The 21168-nt window shown below is 39.6% G+C and overlaps 3 protein-coding genes across 4 annotated transcripts in view; 2 read left to right on the top strand and 1 right to left on the bottom strand.

Annotated features, from left to right (window-relative positions):
* The first annotated feature begins 1490 nt into the window (after positions 1 to 1490).
* On the top strand, positions 1491 to 8631 carry LOC105569180 (structural maintenance of chromosomes protein 5). Its single transcript, XM_012025393.1, has 14 exons — positions 1491 to 1779; positions 1931 to 2258; positions 2494 to 2832; positions 2927 to 3055; positions 3404 to 3611; positions 3741 to 3872; positions 5239 to 5763; positions 5838 to 5967; positions 6076 to 6322; positions 6417 to 6824; positions 6908 to 7135; positions 7259 to 7438; positions 7532 to 7627; positions 7700 to 8631. The coding sequence occupies exons 1-14, from the start codon at positions 1724 to 1726 to the stop codon at positions 7835 to 7837; spliced, it is 3144 nt and encodes a 1047-aa protein (XP_011880783.1). The 5' UTR covers positions 1491 to 1723; the 3' UTR covers positions 7838 to 8631.
* Positions 8632 to 9134: 503 nt separating this feature from the next.
* LOC105569179 (small lysine-rich protein 1) lies at positions 9135 to 10627 on the bottom strand. Its single transcript, XM_012025392.1, has 2 exons — positions 9597 to 10627; positions 9135 to 9504 (listed from the first exon to the last, which is right to left on the bottom strand). The coding sequence occupies exon 2, from the start codon at positions 9485 to 9487 to the stop codon at positions 9224 to 9226; it is 264 nt and encodes an 87-aa protein (XP_011880782.1). The 5' UTR covers positions 9488 to 9504; positions 9597 to 10627; the 3' UTR covers positions 9135 to 9223.
* Positions 10628 to 13002: 2375 nt separating this feature from the next.
* Positions 13003 to 21168, top strand: part of LOC105569178 (abhydrolase domain-containing protein 2) — a 20119-nt gene continuing 11953 nt past the window's right edge. For both annotated transcript variants that reach the window (XR_001009481.1, XM_012025391.1), the window contains exons 1-3: positions 13003 to 13529; positions 15722 to 15810; positions 15949 to 16118. Coding sequence is in view for 1 of the 2 variants with exons in the window: in XM_012025391.1 (XP_011880781.1) it covers positions 15964 to 16118 (155 nt within the window). In the remaining variant the exon portion in view is untranslated. The remainder of the gene's footprint in view (positions 13530 to 15721; positions 15811 to 15948; positions 16119 to 21168) is intronic.

Raw genomic sequence — 21168 nt, 5'->3', positions numbered from 1 at the left:
CACGTGCGCACGCGCGAAACGAAGATAAACGAAAATAAATTGGAAATTTAAAAAATATATTTTTCAATCCGAGTATTAGACGGGACTAATCAATTAAAGAGGATTAGTCGCAAAAATCGCCGGCGTATTCTAATTGTACGCGCAAGATATTCCAAGTTCACCGTACGATGTCCTTTCACTTCTTTGATCAATTAAGAGGTGATTTTACTTGACGAAATCCTCGAGACGATCAAAGAATTCGTAGATGAAAGAAGAGGCATTTCTTTCAGATCAAAGGTAATCATAGAACCAGATACATTTATTTTATACTTTATTTTGGTGCTTTGTAGTTGACTGTCTTTTATATTATTTTTTATGGATTACTTAGACGCCTTCTTTTACTTTTATATATTTCCGTTTTATCTAAAATCCAGAAGATGAACGGAAATAGACGCAGTAATTGAATTATTAAAGATTAAAGTAACAAACGTTATTAATATGAACGTTAAGATGTCTTGTTACGCGGATAATTACTTGATTTTTAGTTATCCGATGTGCAAGTGTAAAAAAACGCGCGAAGATAATCGCCTTTTGGGCTTTTTTTGTACACGCATTCGTGTAATGCTTGCGACAATTGTTCCGCAGTTTGCAAAGTATAAAGACACGGCCGCACTAAGCGGATTTATTTGAAAGCACGCTCCATTAAGATTTGAAAGTTACTCAGCATAAATAAATATTCATCATATACGCTATTATGTGTATCTGTGTACGGATATTTTCCATACAATGAAGGATTTATGCGCAAAATTTTTGCGAACGTTTCACGTAATTCTGTTTGGCTCGGCGCGTTTATCTTGGGACATGCTTTAAACATTTTTACGTGTCCGCATACAACGCTTCATAAAATAGCATATTTTATTGCTTGCCTTTATACTGCAAAAGATAATAATCGTACTGCGATATATAACAAAAAGCATTTATACTCGTGCAAAATGCAGCACGTGGTGTTTATGCGGAGTCCTTGAACGTCCGTCTAGAAAAAAAAGTCGAGATATATATCTACGTAACTTTAAGTTATTAATCATCGCTAATAAAATTAATATGGTGACGTGGATCGAAACATTTAAAGTTGCAACATAGTTTGTGAAGCCATGTATACAAATATAAGCTATAAAAGATGTAGCTTATTAATATGCTCTTTTAAAATATTTTTTGTATATCTTGATACACGAAATTACATAGCTTGAAAACTAAAGGAAGATCAATAGATACACGGTGCACTAAAACCACTGCATATCCTTTTAATCGCAGATTCTTTAGAAAATTTCAAGACAAAAATTCCAATACAAAAATGCGCAAATCCTGTTCTTACGGAAAAGTTGTGAGTTGATTGGCTAAAAGCCATACAAACTGACGCGAACAGCCAGTCGATTCGCAGGTTTTCTGCAGGAGCAGAATTTTCGTACAAGTTTCTCTTTCGAAGGAGTTCAAGAGTCGAGCCCCAGGTGTCTCTGGCTTCGTTTAACGATATTGGCGGCACTTCCGTACGTACAAACGCAGCGGTGTTGTAAAATGGGTGACGAGAAAAATGGATTATCTCGCGCTTACGGACTTTACGCTTATTGTTAGCTAACGCTTCCATTGTTATCGGCGTGCTTCGTTTATCGGCGTGTTCATAACGCGCATCCTTCGCGTGCATACGTCGCGTACAAACACCTCGTTGTTGAGACCTAACCTATTCAAGATGAGCGACGGCACGGAGAAGGGTATCATCACCCGTATACATCTCGAGAATTTCGTGTGAGTAGAGAATATATCAATTCTTATTCCGCGTAAGATCACAATAACTCTTGCCACGCATCGTGAACGTTTAATGTACCCACAGGTCAAACATTTTTGTCGCGTAATGTACAAGTTTGTACATGTTTCTAAGATATCTCAATGTCTGCAGGACTTACGATAAGGTATCAGTGAAGCCTGGAAGATATCTCAATGTTATCATTGGACCTAACGGCTCCGGCAAGTCCACCATAGTCGCCGCTATAGTTCTCGGTCTAGGAGGCAGGCCGAATATCATTGGGCGTGCCCTTCACATAGGGGAGTACGTCAAGTATGGCAAGGATTCGGCGAAGATAGAAATTTATCTGAAAAACGGCCTCAAACAGGATTCCGTGGTGACTAGAATGTTCACTAAAGACGGCAAGTCCACATGGATGCTTAATGGCGTGTCGACAAATTCGAAAAATATACAGCAATTCACGGCCAAGCTTGATATTCAGGTATATGTTTGTCTTGTATATTCAGTTCTTTGTTCAAGAAGCTTCTAGATTGAATTTACTAGAGTACCTTTATTTACTGAACAGTTATTTAATTGTATATAAGTTCTTAAACTTGTATTGTCTCATTAGCTTCAGAAAAGACCTACCAACCTCTTAGGACATGGAATCGTCCTGGTTTATACTTGTATAGTTTCTAAATAGACTTTATCTCTTAATGATTTTATTATTTTCGCAGGTTGATAATCTTTGTCAGTTTTTGCCGCAAGATAAAGTACAAGATTTCTCGAAAATGGATGCTCATGCGCTGTTAGAAAACACAGAAAGATCTGTCGGAGATCCGAAGCTCCTCGAGTATCACCTACTATTGAAGGATCAAAGAGCTAATTTCAAGAAATTGGAGGTTGATGTAGCCGATTCAAAACGATTACTGGAATATAAAATTCACAGGCGTGATGGACTACAGCAAACTGTTGCGACAATAAAAGAGAGAAAGTTGATAAAGAAAAAGATTGTAACGTTGAAGCAAAAAAAGGCATGGATATTGTATGATGAAACACGAAGGATATTAGTGGAGGTAAACAAAAAATTAGTTTTGTAAACCATTGAGTGATATTTTTCTTTATTGTTACTTTTTTTTACTATTCATGCCTTTGTATATGTTTATACAGTCTAAGAAAACCAGAGATCAAGCAGTAAAAGAAATGCAATCGGTAGATGTAGAACTGAAACCGTTAAAAAAACAGATTGACAAAATGAAATCTGATATGGAATCATTAAAAGCAGCGTTAAATGATCATGTGAGTATAGCGCATAAAGTAAAGACGTTACTAAAAAAAAATTATTGTCAATTGATTAATCGAGTCGATTAGAACGAAAAGGATACACATGACAAAATCATATCTTCTAGAAAAAGAAAACAGTTTTAGAAGTATAATATAAATTTTCAGTAGGTTTTAGACTACTTTGCCCTGAAAAGAGGGATCTAGACAGTAAAATATCGTTAAACAATTTTTTTTATTTTGGTTTTACGTTAAAGCAAAGATCTATTGTTAACTCAATTTTAATCACAGTGTCACACGTCTTCTTTCTGTTTTCACTGGCTCAATTGATAGATACGTACTGACAGTCTGAAATTGTACTTTCAGAATAATAAAGTTCATGCTAAGAACACAAACTTAAAAAATATACTGAATGATATTCTTGCTTACGAGAACAAAATCAAAGAAACGGAAGAAATTTGCTCTCGTAAAATTCAATCGGAAGAAAGTCGAGAGCAAGATATTAAACGTGCGGAACAACAAAAATGCAAGCTGGAAAACGACTTTTCGCTGACAATTGAAGAGGTTGGATCAGGTTTGTAGATAGATTCAATTTAACCGTATGAATAATAATAATGTGTATATTAGTTTATTGGACCACTTTTACATAGAACTATATTTGTCATCCCACAATAATAAATAAAGTACTTGGCACGTATTTCAGAGGAAAGTTTGATGAAGCAAGTGCAAGTTGTAGCAACTAATATGGAGGAACGTAAAAGAGAAATTAATATTCTCACTAATAAAAATATCACTTTGAAACACAATGATGAAAATATTGATCGTGAAATGAGAGGTACATGTTTACAAACATACATATTATATTGTATTTTTATTAGGTGTACAAATAAGTTTCCGCCGTTTGAAAAAGTTGGCGCCACCAGTAAGTTATGGTTAAAATTGTCAGATGTAAAACGTCATTATCGTAAGGTTGGACATCAGTCAACAACCTAATCTTAAAATATTAGTGATTTTTCATCAGTATAATATATTCTTTTGTGCGCGAAAATGTCGAGTTTTGAGCCGAATAAGCGTAATTTGCGGGAACTTTTAATTTACTTCTTCAATTTGAAGAAATCTGCAGCTGAGGCGTATCGATTGCTTGTAGAAGCATATGGTGAGGCTGCCTTAAGTGAGAGAAGTTGTCGTGAGTGGTTTCAAAAGTTTAAGAACAGTGAATTTGACGTCGAAGACAAAGAACGTAGCGGAAGGCCGAAAGTGTACGAAGACGCGGAATTGGAAGCATTATTGGATCAAGATTCGTGCCAAACGCAAAAAGAATTTGCACTTACATTAGGAGTGACTCAACAAGCAATTTCACATTGGTTGAAATCATTGGAAATGATTCAAAAACAAGGAAATTGGGTTCCATATGAACTGACACCGAGAAACGTTGATTTTTCACATGTGAAATGCTGCTTGCCAGGCATAAACGGAAGGGTTTTCTGCACCGTATAGTCACTGGTGATGAAAAATGGATCCACTATGATAATCCAGAAAGGAAGAAATCATGGGGACCACCTGGCCATGCTTCAACATCTACAGCTGAGCCAAATATTCATGGAAAAAAAACTCTTGTTGTGTATTTGGTGGGATCAGCTTGGTGTCGTGTATTACGAGTTGCTCAAACCGAACGAAACCATTACTGGGGCTGCCTACCGAACACAATTGATGAGATTGAGTCGAGCACTCGAGGAAAAGCGCGCCCACTGCTACTCCAGATACAACAAAGTTATTCTCCTGCATGATAATGCTCGTCCACGTGTTGCGGGCCGATCAAAACCTATTTGGAAACACTCAGTTGGGAAGTTCTACCCCGCCGTATTCACCAGACATTGCTTCTGATTTCCACTTGTTTCGATCGATGGCGCATGGCCTGTCTGAGCAACACTTCACATCATATGAAGATACGAAAAATTGGGTCGATTCGTGGATAGCCTCAAAAGATGAAGCATTCTGCCGACGCGGTATCCGTATGCTGCCAGAAAGATGGGAAAAAGTAGTGGCAAGCGATGGATAATACTTCGAGTAAAACATTAGGTTCCGTTCTTTCGCAATAGATGCCCAATTTTTGATAAAAAACGGCGGAAACTTATTTGTACACCTAATAATTACTTATCTTTATTTGTTATTCAATATGCTAATTAAAACTATGATTGCAGCTGTGCAAGCGGAGCTCCAGACTCTCAATATTGACGTCAAACGTTTAGAGATATTAAAGCAAAGAGACACAAACGCATATAAAGCTGTGCTGTGGTTACGAGAGAATCGAGACAAATTTTCAGCGACGGTTCACCAGCCCATGTTGCTCAATATTAACGTAAAACAGGCTTCATATGCCAAATATTTAGAGAACATAATACCGTTTCGGGACTTAATCGCATTCACGTGTGAGGACAAACGGGATATGAATCTGCTACTGAAATATTTGAGGGAGCAACAGAAGCTGCAGGTCAATGTGGTGCATTCTGATTCGACAAGAAGAATCTCGATGCAACCGAATATACCGATAGAAAGCATTGAGAAGTTTGGTTTTAAATATTATTTAACAGAACTTATTGAAGCACCGTCAGCCATAATGAAATATCTAGTCTCGATGTACCATTTACACAATATTCCTGTCGGGACTACTGAGATCGAAAATAACACAAATTCCATACCTTCCTGTTTAAACCGTTACTTTAGTGGTGAGGATGTTTCCTGAAGTTACTTCACGAATTTGAAAGAAGTTTTCTATAAGTTAAATCAAATTTTTTTGTAGAAAACAACATATACTCTGTGAGTACATCCAAGTATACGCGCGAAACTTCGACCAGAATATCACGGGTTAGGGGAAATGGAATGTTATCTGTTGTCCTCGATAAATCTAAATTACAAAATCTCCAAGAACGGTATATCAATTAAATTAAATAAAACATAAAAATTATACTGAATTAATATATTAAAATTACTTAATATTAAAACTTATAGAGTTAATTAATATATTAATTATTTCATAGATTACATAATTTGCAAGAAAAGAAGAGTCAACTCGCAATCCATATCAAAGAGACAGACGATAAGATAGGCGAAGAAAATAAAGTATTATACGAGTATAAAGCCAGCAGGAATAAATATCAACAAAATATTCAGCATATTCAAGCTTTAAGAAGTAGAATAGACATGGCTATTAACAAAATTAAACAGATGGAAAAGGATCGGATGAGTATTGAAGATATAAAAGCAATACATACCAAAGAAATTAAGGTATTTTTTTCTTTTTTAATAACATAGCATGTACTATCTTAAAAAAAATTGTACTTAACAAAATCTGCATTTATATTTAATAAATTATTTACAGGCTCTTATAAAAAAACAAGTACAACAGTATAAAAATTATAACACAGTTTTACAAGAGTATTTCAATTCCAACACAAATAATGTCGAGATCAAATTTGCAATAACGTTATTGAAACAAACTTTAATGACCAAAGAGAATGATGTCGAGGAATTAAAGGAAAAATTTGCAAAGGCGGAGAGAATATTTAAGCGACACGATGAAGAGTTTCAACCTTTAAAGAGGGAAGCTGAAAGACTGTACAACGAAGCAAAGGCAACCACAGATAATCTTAATCCACAAGATGATGCATTTAAAGCTTTTAATAAAGCCTTTGAAAAATTACCGGCCACTATAGGTGAAATAAATAACGAATTAAATGTCGCTCAAGCAAAAGTCTTTTGTATGGCGAAAAACGTGGATGCTGAGAATGTAAGGATAACAATGGGAAATATAATTATCTTTCTGTAAGTTTGGCACGATGAAGAAATCGAATATTTCCTTTGCATTTTCAGATACTCCGCGAATATGAAGAAATACAAAACAATATTCAAAAGTTGACTGAATTTACTAAGAAAAAGAGTGTCACACTAGAAGCAATGAACAAGGAGATTGAGACATTAAAGGAAAAGTGGTTACAACCATTGCAGGAGCTGATTGAAAAGATAAATACAAATTTTAGTTCTTACTTTACCGCGATGGACTGTGCTGGCGAGGTTACACTCTCGCATGATGATAATGTCGTAAGTGTAAACGCATTCACGTAAAATGAAGTTTTTTCATTGTTCTTAACAACAACAATATATTTTTGTGTTTAGCTCATTTTGAGCCATACCAATTTTATTAATTTGTTAATATATTTTTAGCTGGATTTTGATAAGTACGGCCTAAAGATTAAAGTAAAATTCCGAGATGCAGACGAACTGCAAGAATTAACAAGACACTTTCAGAGCGGCGGTGAAAGAACGGTGACTACTGCTATTTACATGATAGCGCTGCAAGAATTGTCGCGCGTACCATTTCGCTGTGTGGATGAGATTAATCAGGTTATTACACATCAACAATATCAAATGTCTCACATTTATATGTTATAATCTGCTGTTTTCTGTAACCTGAATTTTCCTTGGTAATTTCATTAGGGAATGGATGCAGTGAACGAAAGACGGGTCTTTGATTTACTGGTCAAAATAACAGGAAGGCCAGGCAGCTCCCAATACTTTTTGCTCACGCCGAAAGTAAGCATAACAACAACGATAATAATCCCCCCCGTTATGCGATATTTTTTATTAATTTTGTTATTCTAACAGCTTTTGCCTGACTTGACGTACTCCGAGACTGTGACGGTCCATTGTGTCTTTAACGGATCAATTAAAGCGGATGAAGAAGAGTTCGAGTTCGATGTAGAGAGTTATTGCAACTATCTCGCATCGTCAACTGATCAATAGAAGAAAAAGATGTCATAAAGATCGATATCCTGTGCCTTATGTAAATTCGAAGGCGTAAACTTTCTCACTGCGTTATAGAGATTTATTTTTAGTTGTATGTCCACAGCGCGTTCCTAAACTGGTGATAAGGATTTTAAGAATAAGTTTTTTTTGTAGTATTTCAAAACGAAGATAAGACGAAAATGCTAAGGCATCATAAACTATTTATCTGCAATGGTTTACAAAGACTATTTTTAGTTGTGTGTGTACAGCGTATTCCTAAACTGGTGATAAGGATTTTAAGAACAAATTTTTTTGTAGCATTTTAAAACGAAAATGCTGAGGCATCGTAAACTGTTTCTGTACTAGTTTGCAAAATATTTATCGCCAGTTTGAGGATATTCTGTTCTCCTCGTAAAGCGAGTATGTTCAAGAATTAAGTTTTATATTTTTATAAAAGACAGACAATAGAAAGTACAACTTGCATATTTTTATTTTGTATTAACTGAATTAATGTTAATTTAATATACTTGTGTAACGTTAAGTGTTGATATATGATTAAGATAGAACATACCGTTGCGTGATAATTTACTTAGTACGTACTTTATAGAAATAGATATTTGAAACCCATTAAATCTATTTTAATACGTTTTAAAAAAATATTTTTTCGGATATTCGTACTATTTATTTTTTCCACTTCTGAGCCATTTCTCTGGCCACGAGAAACCGCGACACTTCAGCGCCTTCATGATATGACATGTACAATAAGCATTTTCCATCGCCTCTTTGTTAAATATATCTCTAGCGAATCGGGCTTTTCTATCGCTTCTTTTTTTATCTCTTCGATCCTTTGCTTTTGCCACCACAACCACCTTTCCGTGATTTTTTCCATTCATCTTATAATTAGTACTGGCCAGTTGCTTAAGGAAGTATTGGATGTACAATCTTAGACAAAAGTGCATGAAATTGGAAATACTTGAATATCTACTCTTAACGCATAGTAAATCTAGATGCAAGAAACTTGAACGATAGTTGGAGTCTTATTGGTACTCCAACAAAGGTATTTTTCACTTTATAAATGTTCTTTCCTGCATTATTTGCGATTTTTTTCCACTTGTGAGCCTAAACTTTTGATAGTGAAAATACCCTGATTTCAATTCTTAACGTCAAATATTTTAAAAACTAAAAAATTCGTGCCGACAGCACGAATATCTCAAGTTATATTTCATTTCTTTAAAACGTAGTAAAGACTGTTGAAACTTGGTAGACATTTTCATCTATTCGTATACTAGACGTATAAAAAAATTCAAAACACTGGTACTATTTCTTCTATATTTTTTTAGCTATGCAACTTTAATATGTTTTACAGGTATATATATTTTTTCTGTTGTTCGCACGTTATTTCGGCTATTTCTTCTTCTTTCCCTTTTTTTTCTGAGCCTCTGGCCACGGGAAACCTCGGCACTTCAGCACGTCCATGATGTTGTGGCATGTATAATAAGCGTTTTCCATCACCTCCTCGTTAAAGATGTCCATGGCGAATCGTGCCTTCCTACCACTTCTTCTTGATTTCTTCGATCCTTTGCCATTGCCACCTTTACTACCTTTCCCATTATTTTTTCCGTTCGTCTTCGCACCGGCCTTCTTTTTCCCTTTACCACCCGTTGCCATTGTTATTCAATTAATACCTTGAGAAACAAATCAATACCACATGTCGCGATAATTTAGTGATAACAAAAGTTCACGTTTTGTACGTATACATTGTTCACTGTTTACTAACCAATGTTCAAATTCGTTTAATTAATTTCCTTTTACTGCATTTGTCGTCGCAGTCTCCAGCATTCTCGTGATAGAAAGCCAGACCCAACCCGGAATAAACACTCGCGTTGCCATATCAACTTGTAACAATTATATCAATATATTGAACATATATGTTCATCGGTCATTTAATTACTAGCTGACTCTCCAGAATTAATCGAGACAAAACAGGACGTTGCAAGACTTCACAAGAAACTCGAATGTCAACTTTTTGTCGCAAACAGGATATTCAGCTGCGAGAGAGCTTGATTCTTACGTAATCCATTTTTTAATTTTTCTTACTCGGTTGTGTTTCCGGGTTATTTCACTCAGATTCCGGAAAAGAATCGGTTATCTCAGAAAGTAAACAGGAAGGTATCTTACAAAAAGCATCACCTACATTCGGAAGGTTATCTTTAACGAGCTTTTGCACAAGAAAGCTAATTTTTGAGTCAATTACCGAACAAAATTTTATCGAGAGACACACTGAGAAAAATGTCCGATTAAATATAATCGAATAATTCTATTACATAATAATAAACGGATATATTCGATTAAATTGTACATCTGATGAAAAATGCAATCGGTTTTTCAGTCAAATTTGCGACTGAATTTTATCGGATGTATCTATAATTTAATCGAAAAACGTAATCGGAAAAATTACCCATCGAAAACACTAATTAGTTTATCCGATGAAAATTTTTCTCAGTATAAGAAAAATCTTCACGAAAGTTAAAACAGATTTGTATTCATTTTGAATTTATTGGGCGGCGATCATGCGAGGAGAGTTTCGATTAGCAAATTTTATATTTTCACTGCACGAAAGCCTTGAGTCGCCGACCTCCGAATTTGCGATTATTTCTTGGCCTTTGAACACGCGCTGTCCGTCGTATATCTGTCGCAGACCTCGAAATGAAATTTACAAGGAATTGTTACGCGCATGTTGCTACGTGATTGTTTTCGACAAGATCCCGAGCTTCGTCGAGGCAACAATCCGAACGCTATTGCTAGAAATCTTTCTCGCACCCGTGTCCAGGTAGCTGACGTCACTTGTCGTCTTTTTGACGTCGAAATATCGTCAGAAATGTCATTTTTCGATAACAAAAATATATTGTAATAAAAATAGAACTTAAAATGTTCCCGTTATATTTTAAAAGAAAAAATTTAACGTAGAACATCTTTTATTGAAGTTTTAGATTACTGAAAGAACGACATATGTATGTCGAAATGTCAGAAATGCCATTTGGACGTCAAAATGACAAGTAACGTCGTGTATAGAGATCAGTCTTCATACTCGCGCTAGACATTCAAAGCATGATGTTTGAATACTTTAGTCTATTTAAATTCCTCTGAAATAAAGCGTACTTGTGTCTCTCATTGAATTTACTTTGACAAATGACATTCAACGTTGAGTGTCCATGAGCTTTAAAAGAATTGGGGAACATGGAGAATCACGAGTACGATTTTAATCCAGATCGTTAAAAAGTGGGTGAAAAGATATAACGACGTGGTACGCGATTTTAAAGATCTTTGCGAAGAATTCTGGATGTTCTCTACGAAGTGCCAAGTTACTTTTGTCGAAAAAGAGTGTAGAAGTAAGCCTGAACACTATTCGACGTCGATTACGCGATTTTGAACAATTTTCTTTTTTTTCAGAAGATACGATCGACACGCAATTGTGGAGCAGAGTGTATGTATACGTGTATAATTATAAGAATGATTACGACGAAACTCTGGCTAACATAATCGGTAATTAATTCAACCGGAATTGCAGCAAAATTTCTAATTATGTAATTCGTCATTCATACTTTTTCCTTTCACGTATTAAACATGAAATTAACGATTCCATCCATGTTGGCAAGATAATATACAGGGTGTACTAAAACCACCGGATATCCTTTTAATCATAAATTCTTTAGAAACTTTCAAGACAAAAATTCTAATACAAAAATGTCGAGGCTATAATAGTTTTTAAATAATAAGCGATTACATTTCACAAATGACAGGCCTGAGATTTCGCGCGCTCAGGTACGGCGATACGACAAGTGATAAAGATGTTCTTACGAATATCGCCCTTTTTAGCATAGCGATAACTTTCACAACAGACTTAACGATTCATTCTCGAATTTATTGTTCCTCTTGTTATCTTTAACCATTTCTTTTGTTAACTTTGTGTAACGTCTTATTAATAAAAGGCAGGGGTTCACTATGATGAGCATCTTGATCAGATTGATACCCTTCGATTTAGTCGATCTCCGATATTCTGAGTGAACTTGGAATTTTCAGTTAGATTCAATCTAGTCTCCTGCCTCTCTTTATCCTCAAGTTTTCAAAATAACCGGATCATCGTCTTCTCAAATATTTTTTGTCCCGTTAAACGGTGACTTTGGTTCTCGCTCGCTCGCGAAACACAGAGGAACACTTTTATCACTCGTCGTGTCGCCGTGCCTGAGCGCGCGAAATCTCAGACCTGTCATTTGTGAAATATAATCGCTTATTATTTAAAAACTATCATAGCCTCGACATTTTTTTATTTGAATTTTCCTCTTGAAATTTTCTAAGGAATCTGCGATCAAAAGGATATCCGGTGGTTTTAGTACACCCTGTATGTACATACATGTTACGTGACAAGTTAATTGTCGATTGAATTAATCGATGTTTGATTGAGGCCGCTATCCGTACAGCAAGATTACAGGAGCAGTGTGATAACATTTTATGGTAAGATTGTAACATTGCATAAACGTTATGAAATGTTGCTGCATGATTATAGCATCGGTAAAATATTCACTTTTAGAAATGTTATTAGATAACATTGTAGTAAGATTGCAGTGTAATATACACTCTGTTCCACAAGAGCGTGTCGATCGTATCTTCTGAAAAAAAGAAAAGAAAATTGTTTACAATCGCGTAATCGACGTCGAATAGTGTTCAAGCTTACTTCTACGCTCTTCTTCGACAAAAGTAACTTAATTGGCTCTTCGTAGAGAACATCCAGAATTCTTCGCAAAGATCTTTAAAATCGCTTTGTCGTTCTTTTCTGACGTTGAGCGACGCGTGCCACGTTCCGGCAGGTAGTCAACATTTTTCACGTCGTTATATCTTTTCGTCTCGTTATAAGTTTTGTACGCAAGGTTGGGTGAGTTATCTTTTTTTCAACTAAGTTAAGTTAAAGTTAATAGCCTCGAAAATTTATTCTTTATGGTACTTAACGTTTCTTAGACATTAGACACGTCTAAGAAACGTATTTTAAACTAACATGTGCTGCCTGGGAAATATATAAGAATGACCTGTGAAATATTCCAAACATTCCTGAGGAATATTCTCAAAATGCTCGTAGGAGTGTCTTGTGCTATCTGGGTTCTTGCGATGAAAATGAAAATATCAAGTCTACATTTGAATTGTAAAGCGCCGATAAAGGCGCGTTTATGCGCAAATGCAAGGCCCGGTGAAATCTGCCGAGTTTTAAAACATATACAAAGTAACTCTTAATGTAACTGAGTTAAGTTACAGACGGAGAGAAAGTAACGAAGTTAAGTTAGAGTTACCACACAGAAGTAACCGTAGCTGTAACTTGGTTACAAGTAACGAGTCACTTCCCAGCCCTGGTTTCTCCTCTTCGAACGAATTCAAGAATCGAGCTGGCTCCGGCGGAGCCGCTCCGCTCCGGCGCGGCGGCGCGCGGCGTGCTTGTCGCGGCCTCGCGGGCGCGCGCAGATGTCGGCTGTCAGTCGCCCGGCAGGATCCGACGCGAGCGGATGTGCGGCACGTGTCCGCGCGCTAACTGCTCCGGCTCTCGCGAGGCGCCGCGCCGGCGAGTCGAGCGTGCTGGGGGCCGCGCACGGGAAGTATCGCGTATATCCCGAGCGCGTATCGGGACTCGGGATCTTCGGCAATTCGTCGACTGGATCGTCATCTGGTGAGCAGGAATGCGATCGACTCCTTCGGTCCGACGTCTCTCCCGCTTTCCCGTCCTGTCGAGTCGTCCGACGGTGCGAAAGGCTGCGTGTGCGCCCGAGACGGGACGCGGTTTCGCTTCAGAATCTCCCCCGAGACGGTGCAGCTCGTCTCGCCGGCGGTCCCCTACGCGATCGCTGTAAACACTCCCTTCGGCGAGAAAACTCGAAAAAGACAGGCCAGATTTGACTCGCGTGTCTCTCGATTCTTTGACTGCCGCGATCTGGGAGGGAAGAAATGTATCTGCCGCTCTGTTCGTCGTTGCTATCCGAGACGGCCGCTGATTTTGCTGGCGAAGCCGAGACTGGAGAAGGGAAACATTAAGGAAACGTTAATTAATTCACCGCCAGCGTTGCGTCCCCAGGGAGAAATGATTCGACATCAGTTTGACGGTGTCGATCCGACATTGCTTCGACTTCGGTCGACGAGTCATTTCTCGCTGGGGCCGGTTAGGAAAGAGGGCTTAATTAATGCCGCACACTCCGACTCCCGAGTACTTCGAGACGGGTCCTTTCGGAATAATGAAGCGGATTTTCTTGGTGAGCGGCGAAACAACCGTTACTCCGCGATAGGACGGACGAAAAGATATGGAGGGAAAAAAAGAGAGACGTCCCGAATGCCGGGGCCTCCGCGCCGGCGATCTGAGCGGCGATCGTTGAACCATCAGTCACGTGCGCCGCCGTCACGACTCGCCGGAGAGAAAAACGCGCACGTCCCATTCATTCCGCGCGTTAATCCCGCGAAGCGTTCGATGTTCGCCTATTTGGGTCACGTGTCGCATCCCACGAGTGATGCGGTTCTACGGAGATACTTTTGCCGCGAAACGAAGAGGTATTGAGAGCCCAATTTCGATCGAGAATCTATCTTCGCCGTCGTTGTTCGCCTCTTCCCATCTTGATCTTGGATTTTCAATTCCCCGGCGACAGAAGCCTCTCTACTGGACGTCTACTGGATGTCTACTGCACATCCGTTTATGATCCAGTGTATATCTTTGTATGGATGTACAATGGACGATCTTATAATGTAGCAAGTCCATGCACTCCGTCAAACTTTGTAATTTTCAATATAACAAACTTGCCCTCACATTTAAGGCGTCCCAGTGATAGGGATGCATCACACCTAAAATCGAACTACAGTATCTTAAAGTAGAGATTTCAAGCTTTAATTTAAAAAAAAAGAACATAATTTTACGATGATTTTTCGCCGAGTTACCGTCAGTCGAAGTTGTCCAATTTTTGCATAAAATTTTTCTATGCCATATTTCTTTTGAGCAGTGTAGTTTTTTGTCATATATTTTTTCATATATATTTTTTTCAATTATTTACTATAAGTATATAAACCTATCCAGGTAGTACGTGATGGCTCATATACGTTTCATATATATTTCTTAAACGTATCTAATGTTTAGTAAACGTTTATGAAACGTGTAAAAATCAACACGTGCTACACAAAATAAATATTTTATAAATAGGTTGAAATTTTAATAGTTTTTCAATAACGCTAAAGAAGGAAGCACAAAAAATTTGCTTCTATGTGAAATCTAGGAAAAGAAGAAGCCTGAAGCGTAAAATACACCCACATGCGCATATTGAAAGATTAACTGTAGAAACGTAAAAGAATACGTTTCTTAAATCGTGGTTTCAAAAACGTTTCCGCTCAAACGTTTCTCAATGGTTCTTTACGGTTATGAAACTATATATACGTTTAAAAAACGTATATGAAACCAATATATGCTACCTGGGTAATATTTTGTCAATGAAAAGTTTCACTTTTCACGATTGAGTCTCAGACTTAAAAATCGGGCTCTCTTTCGCACCGCAACTGCTCGAACGAATATAAAAACGTGTACTACACGTCTCGCTCCGATTGATTGAAGAAACGCGCGTTATCGTCCGCCGCTATCGATCCTCCTTATCGTCGATATAACTCGCCGGCTGACGGCGCGCGGACGTGTGACGGATCGGGCCGTGCGCGAAACGATGTAACGATCAATCCGCGCGTCGCTGCTCGCCGGCGCGGCTACGGCGTAGCCGCTACGCTTCGCGGAGGCCGGGATGCGTCCTCGACTCGCGCGGGGACGTCGCGCGCTTCTGCAGCCGATCACCGGCAGCCTCCCCGTGAGCGGAATAAAAACGGCGTCGCTTCTGCTCGCAGGTCACGAAGCGCCAATCGCATGAATCACCGTCCCAACCGGCCTCGAGAATCTCAAAGGGTGGACAGCTGATCTCCCTCTCCAGGAAGAGGTGAGAGATTACGCCGATACCGAAGAAAGATAACGCGCGCGATATCGCCGTGAAAATGGGAGACAAAGCGCGAACTTTTTTTTTATCGGAGAAGCGAGATCGTGAGTTAAAGGCGAGCGGGAATGTCGCTTGTTTCAGGCGGCGAGACGAAAGATGTCCACGGCACTGCTCGCCCTGTTCGCCGTGATCCTGTGCATCCTGTTCAGGATACTGAACGTGAACAGCGCGCCACAGCGACCCCTCCTCGTCTGCAAGGACCAGTCCTTCCTGTCGACGGTGCTCAAGATCGCGCCGGCCATCGCCGAGCCGTGAGTCCTCTCGCAAAATTTGTCTCTCCCGGCCGGGTCCGCAGCGCCGGTTTTTCGTTTTATGGTTAATCGCTGACCGGAGGTCAACTCTTGGTCTCGTCTTAGATAGGTAACACAGAGAAAGATGGAGAGTCGACTAACTTCCTATTGACAGTTAACTGTAAGATAAAAAACCGGGCCCCAGGGGCCGTCGTGTGCTCCGGCGTCCGCGAAAGTGAGGTTAGGTCGGCGCCGGCCGGACGCCGGATGACGCTCCCCGGCGCGGGTGGGCGTAAAGGCTGGTCTACAATACATGGAGTAAGCTGGAGTAAGCTGGAGTAAGGAGCTCCTTACTCCAGCTTACTCCAGCTTACTCCATGTATTGTAGACCAGCCTTGAGACGCGCCTACGTTAGCGAATATCTCGGATCGTGCGTCGCGACGCGAGTGAATAGATTGAAAGGAAAACGATCCTTGCGCCAAATTGTACACCGGTGGAGCGAGAGTTGTTTGTTTGTCCATCAAAGAATGAGAGGGCATTGATTCGTGGATAAGGACCGGTTTCACCATTTCCAATTAATTTAATCGGCCGATTAAGTGTGAGCCGTTATAACCGGTTAATTCTAGCTCTATTAACGATAAGCGCGAGTGGTCACTTTCAATGGAACGCTGAAATTTAATCGGCTGATTAAATTAATTGGAGATGGCGAAACGGGCCCTAAACCCCTTGGGGTCAATTCTGTATCTTAGAATATAGTGAAAATGTTAAAAGTCAGCGGACTTTGTCTCGGAGATGATGAGAGAAAGAGAGAGACAAAGCGACAAAGCTGTTGTACCATTTTCACTATAGTGCGAGAAACAGAATTGACTCCCTCGTGTCCATGATCCAAGAACTGGGGGTCAATTCTGTACCTTACACTATAGTGAAAATGCTCAAAGTGAATAGCTTCTCTTTCTAACCGTCCCCTTAGGAAGAGCCAAAGCCGCTCACTTTTAGCATTTTCACTGTATTGTAAGATGCAGAATTGACTCCTAGAACTTGGACTTAAAAGTATTTTATACTTTTGCGCTTGAAAATTGTTGCTCGTCATTTGTAGGAGAGATCGTTATTGTATTATAATACCCAGGCAGGCAAACCTGCCGAAGATGGATCTTGCAGTGCCTTAAATTTTGTTGGCGAGCCACCAGCAGAACTACAACGGGGTCTTGTACATGAATATGGCGGTAGATTCACCGCGGAGTCTTTTCCTAACGTACATTTCATTCGAATGGAATGTGTCGTTTAAGAGCTCGCTTGTGAAAAGCCGGGTCTCGCCTACTTTCTGCAATCAGTCTGTCGCCATATTTGCCCAACAGATCCCGTTATGTTCCGCCTAATGTTCTGTCAACAAACTTCTTCAGTGGATCTTTGCGAGATCTATTTTTACACCTATTGATTTACCGTTGAATCTTTGTGTCGACAAGCAATCGGCGCCAATCTGCCGCAACGCTTTGCCCGAATCTGCTGGCTAATTGCCTAGCATTTCGCCTACTAGTTAAGGAATAATGAAAAGGATTGTCCAGAGCTTGATACCTTTTTTAAGATACCAATACAGATATAATTGCAGATACAGCTACTGTATCTTTCTCCGGAAAAATAATTGAGTACATCTATGTCTCAATCTCAATCTCAAAGGAATTTAAAGGCCCGTGTCCGCGATGCTAGAACTTGGTCCAAGAAATGCAACTTGCATCCGTAATTCTTCACTGAATCCAGTGAAAATTTATCTTGTATCTGTATCTTTGATGAAAAAAGTCAATCTCTGGGATTGTCTCTACTTTACAACTCAATGCACAGGACTTCAGAAGTCGGAGCCGCTCTTTACTTGTACGCTTGCTTGCGTGATATGTGAAGGTTGTAGCAAATATGCCCCCATATCGGCATTGCGTTTGCTTTCGAGCCGAGGATAATGCATGTGTTTTCTCGCGGGTACTAGGAATGTTTGGGATAATAGATTGTTGCGGCTCGTTCGAGCTTTTGTTCGAGCTCGTTAGAGAACGCTCACGCGACTACGGATCGCTTGTTTAAAGTGGCCATTACGGAGAATGATGCACCGTTGCAGCAGTCAAAGTATAGGGTGGCGAAGTGTAATGTTACATATAATGCTGGTAAACGTAGAGTCTATTCTTGAGCGGCCACATGAGAATGCTTATGTCAAATAGAAGTTCGACACAAAGTCGAATAGGAAACGAGAACGCCAAATCAATTGTTAGGTCCGGGCAAGATGTAGGTCGCCTAATAATATAAATCTATGCTGTTACTTGGCGTTTGCTGGAATGTTAAAGATACAACTTTAATAATTTTTTCTTTATTTTATTTCATCGGCGACCGGGTCTGAAATTTCGCGTACTGATAGATAAAATTTACAACTACAACATACTTAAATTTCAATTTTTTTCTTCTTTTGGTCGGTTTACGCAGGAGCCACCTTAAGTTTTACTCTTTAAGTTTTTCCGCGTGTTCGGGCCTTAATGTGAATTCATACACCGTTGCTCACAAAATTCTTATCTCTGCAATTCTCGTGACATTACCGAAGTCGTATATCCGTGTAGCGAAGTTTATTTATCTGAATGTTCCGCGCATTTTGCCGGCTCAGAATTGACTCATGTGGCAAGAATGCACAGATAGTGCCCGAGGGGGAAAATAAACACATACAGAGTTCACTGATTATTTCGTAAGAGAAATTGCGAATCGGTTCAACGCCGAAACTTTCCTCTGACGAAGATGACGAGAGCAGAGTTGGCGTCGCTCGCCGAGTAATTCGCTCTTCTTTTTTGTATCTATTTTGACACGCCGGTGCAAGGCAGCGCATTCAAAAGTCATTTGTCACTGCCAATTGTAGACTGACAGACCAATCGCCTATGGCTGCAATTATCGAATCGACGAGTGAAGAAAACACACGAGTCTCATTTTTCAAATTTTACAGGAAAGGCAATAAAACTGTGCAGCTTGCAAAACCTTAGGATTTCTCTGGAGCTTTCTAGCTGCTCTATATTTACTGGAGCCACGGACTAATGTGGTTCCTCTTCACGTATTACATGCGTAGCCCGCAATAAAGTCCAGTTTGGACTCGTTGTGGTTTCTGCACTCACTGATTCAATTGTTCGATTAAATTCGACAAAGGGGACGTCGCTTGGAAACGAAGGATATAAGAAATATGAGGGAAGTAGAAAGAGTGACGTTCCTAGAATTACGTCGCTTAAGGCCTGTGTCCACGATGCTAGAACTTGGTCCAAGTTAAAAATTTCACCTTGTCCTTGGATCATGCAAGTCTCCATTTGCGAAATTGAAGAGACTCGATGGTTCAGCATGCACTCTATTAAAAAAAACAAGAGCTTAAAAACAGTTGACTATAAAAGGATCAAGTGTTGCGATGGTTGGTTGAAGAACCCGAGTTTTGCTGACTGAGAAAAATCACACTTTCGACACTCGTAACGGAATCCCGTGACGTATGTACTCGTTGCGCTCGTTTTATTTACACGACACGGAATGTAATCAAAGTTTCCGTGTTGCGCATAAGAATAACGCACTAATATTTTAATTACGGCTTCGCATGCGCGCGCGCGCGCACACACACACGCACACACGCACGCACACGCACACACACACACACACACACACACACACACACACACACACACACACACACACACACACACACACACACACACACACACCTGTCTAAGTGAAAAAAAAATCGTAACCCGAGCACTCGCGATAACAATTGCCCGCTCATGTCCACGTATCGCAAATTCTGTGAACCATAACGTCCGTCACTCGCGATAACTGTCAATACATTCTTCCCCCCGTTAGTCAGAGAGATCGAGCACCGATCGGACGATGACGTAACTATGTAATAGAATCATATCCCGCTTCAAATGTTACGTAACACGTTGCTCTCGTCGGTCTCGCTCTTCCGTTATCTCTGATAACGTTATCAACGGGAATCGCGCGAAACACTGTTCGAGTTTCGGCACGAATCCGCATAGCGTGCCGGTGCAGTTTCCGGGATCATTCCGCGGCGCTTTTGTGGAGTTTCACCTCCGTGCCGGAGACACGTGGATTCAAAGGCTGGCCGCGAGCGCCGTAATTTTATTGATGCGATGTAAATTAATGTGAAGCGCAGTTTCAAGAGCAAACAGTGTATCGCCGAAGCGTAACAATTTTCTTTCGCGCGATTTACATTAATTCTCACGCTGTTTATCCCCGTCGTTGGGCACTTCTGAAAATCAGCAGGCGCAGTGAAAGCGAAGTGACCGGTCAGCAATTCCACCTCGTGACGCCGAGTGAATGTCGCGGGAGAATCACGGTCGGAATGATAGAGAAGAAGAAATGTTTCATCGTCGGACAAGCTCGCATTGCTAATTGCGATTTCTTCCCTCGTTCGATCGCGCGCCGCGTGAAAGCGCTTAAGAAAGCGGAAACAATTCCAAGCTTTGTCTCATGCCGGAGCCGGAAAAACCTGACGATAGATACAAACGCATCACTCGCGTGTCGATCGAGACCACTAGTCGCATCGGCGCTAAGAGCCGATTATTACTGGAGACCCTCAGAGGAGAGTCTGAGGAACGTTCGCTATTATGCGTCCAATCTAGTAACTTTTATAAGGAGTTGCGAAATTTTTTAAATGATAAACAAATATAAAGGATAAAGTTATATTTCAAATTGAAACTTAAACGCCATTTAGGACCTGGCATAGGTGGTGGCCATTAAATTACTAACAATAAGTGAATTCATATACTGTCTTTTCCCACCTTGTACTGCGCGCCGTTACTATCGGACACATAACACAGATACTAGATACTTTATTATTTTTTATATTAAAATGTTATAGCCAAACAATCGAGCGTAAAATTTTATCGGAAGAAACAAAGGAAATAGTAATATTGATAGAACAAATTTTTAATACTTATTCAATAAAAATATAATGCAAACAAATTTAATACAAGTAAATATTTTATTAAAAGATGGCCTTTTCTAGTTTAATTGTTGGATACATATCGGTCCTCATTCATGACATAGTTTATTTTAA

The sequence above is a fragment of the Vollenhovia emeryi genome, unplaced genomic scaffold (assembly GCF_000949405.1).
Source record: "Vollenhovia emeryi isolate VEMERY1.0 unplaced genomic scaffold, V.emery_V1.0 DF939125.1, whole genome shotgun sequence".
Taxonomy (NCBI): domain Eukaryota; kingdom Metazoa; phylum Arthropoda; class Insecta; order Hymenoptera; family Formicidae; genus Vollenhovia; species Vollenhovia emeryi.
This window is presented reverse-complemented; position numbering and strand designations above follow the sequence as displayed.

What these genes read in the sequence shown, in the direction of transcription:
- LOC105569180 (XM_012025393.1), top strand. Translation starts at nt 1,724, where the DNA reads ATGAGCGACGGCACGGAGAAGGGTATCATCACCCGTATACATCTCGAG. An exon ending in TATTGATCGTGAAATGAGAG is followed by an intron (nt 3,873 to 5,238) that starts GTACATGTTTAC and finishes CTATGATTGCAG; the next exon opens with CTGTGCAAGCGGAGCTCCAG. An exon ending in AAAACGTGGATGCTGAGAAT is followed by an intron (nt 6,825 to 6,907) that starts GTAAGGATAACA and finishes TTGCATTTTCAG; the next exon opens with ATACTCCGCGAATATGAAGA.
- LOC105569179 (XM_012025392.1), bottom strand. Translation starts at nt 9,487, where the DNA reads ATGGCAACGGGTGGTAAAGGGAAAAAGAAGGCCGGTGCGAAGACGAAC.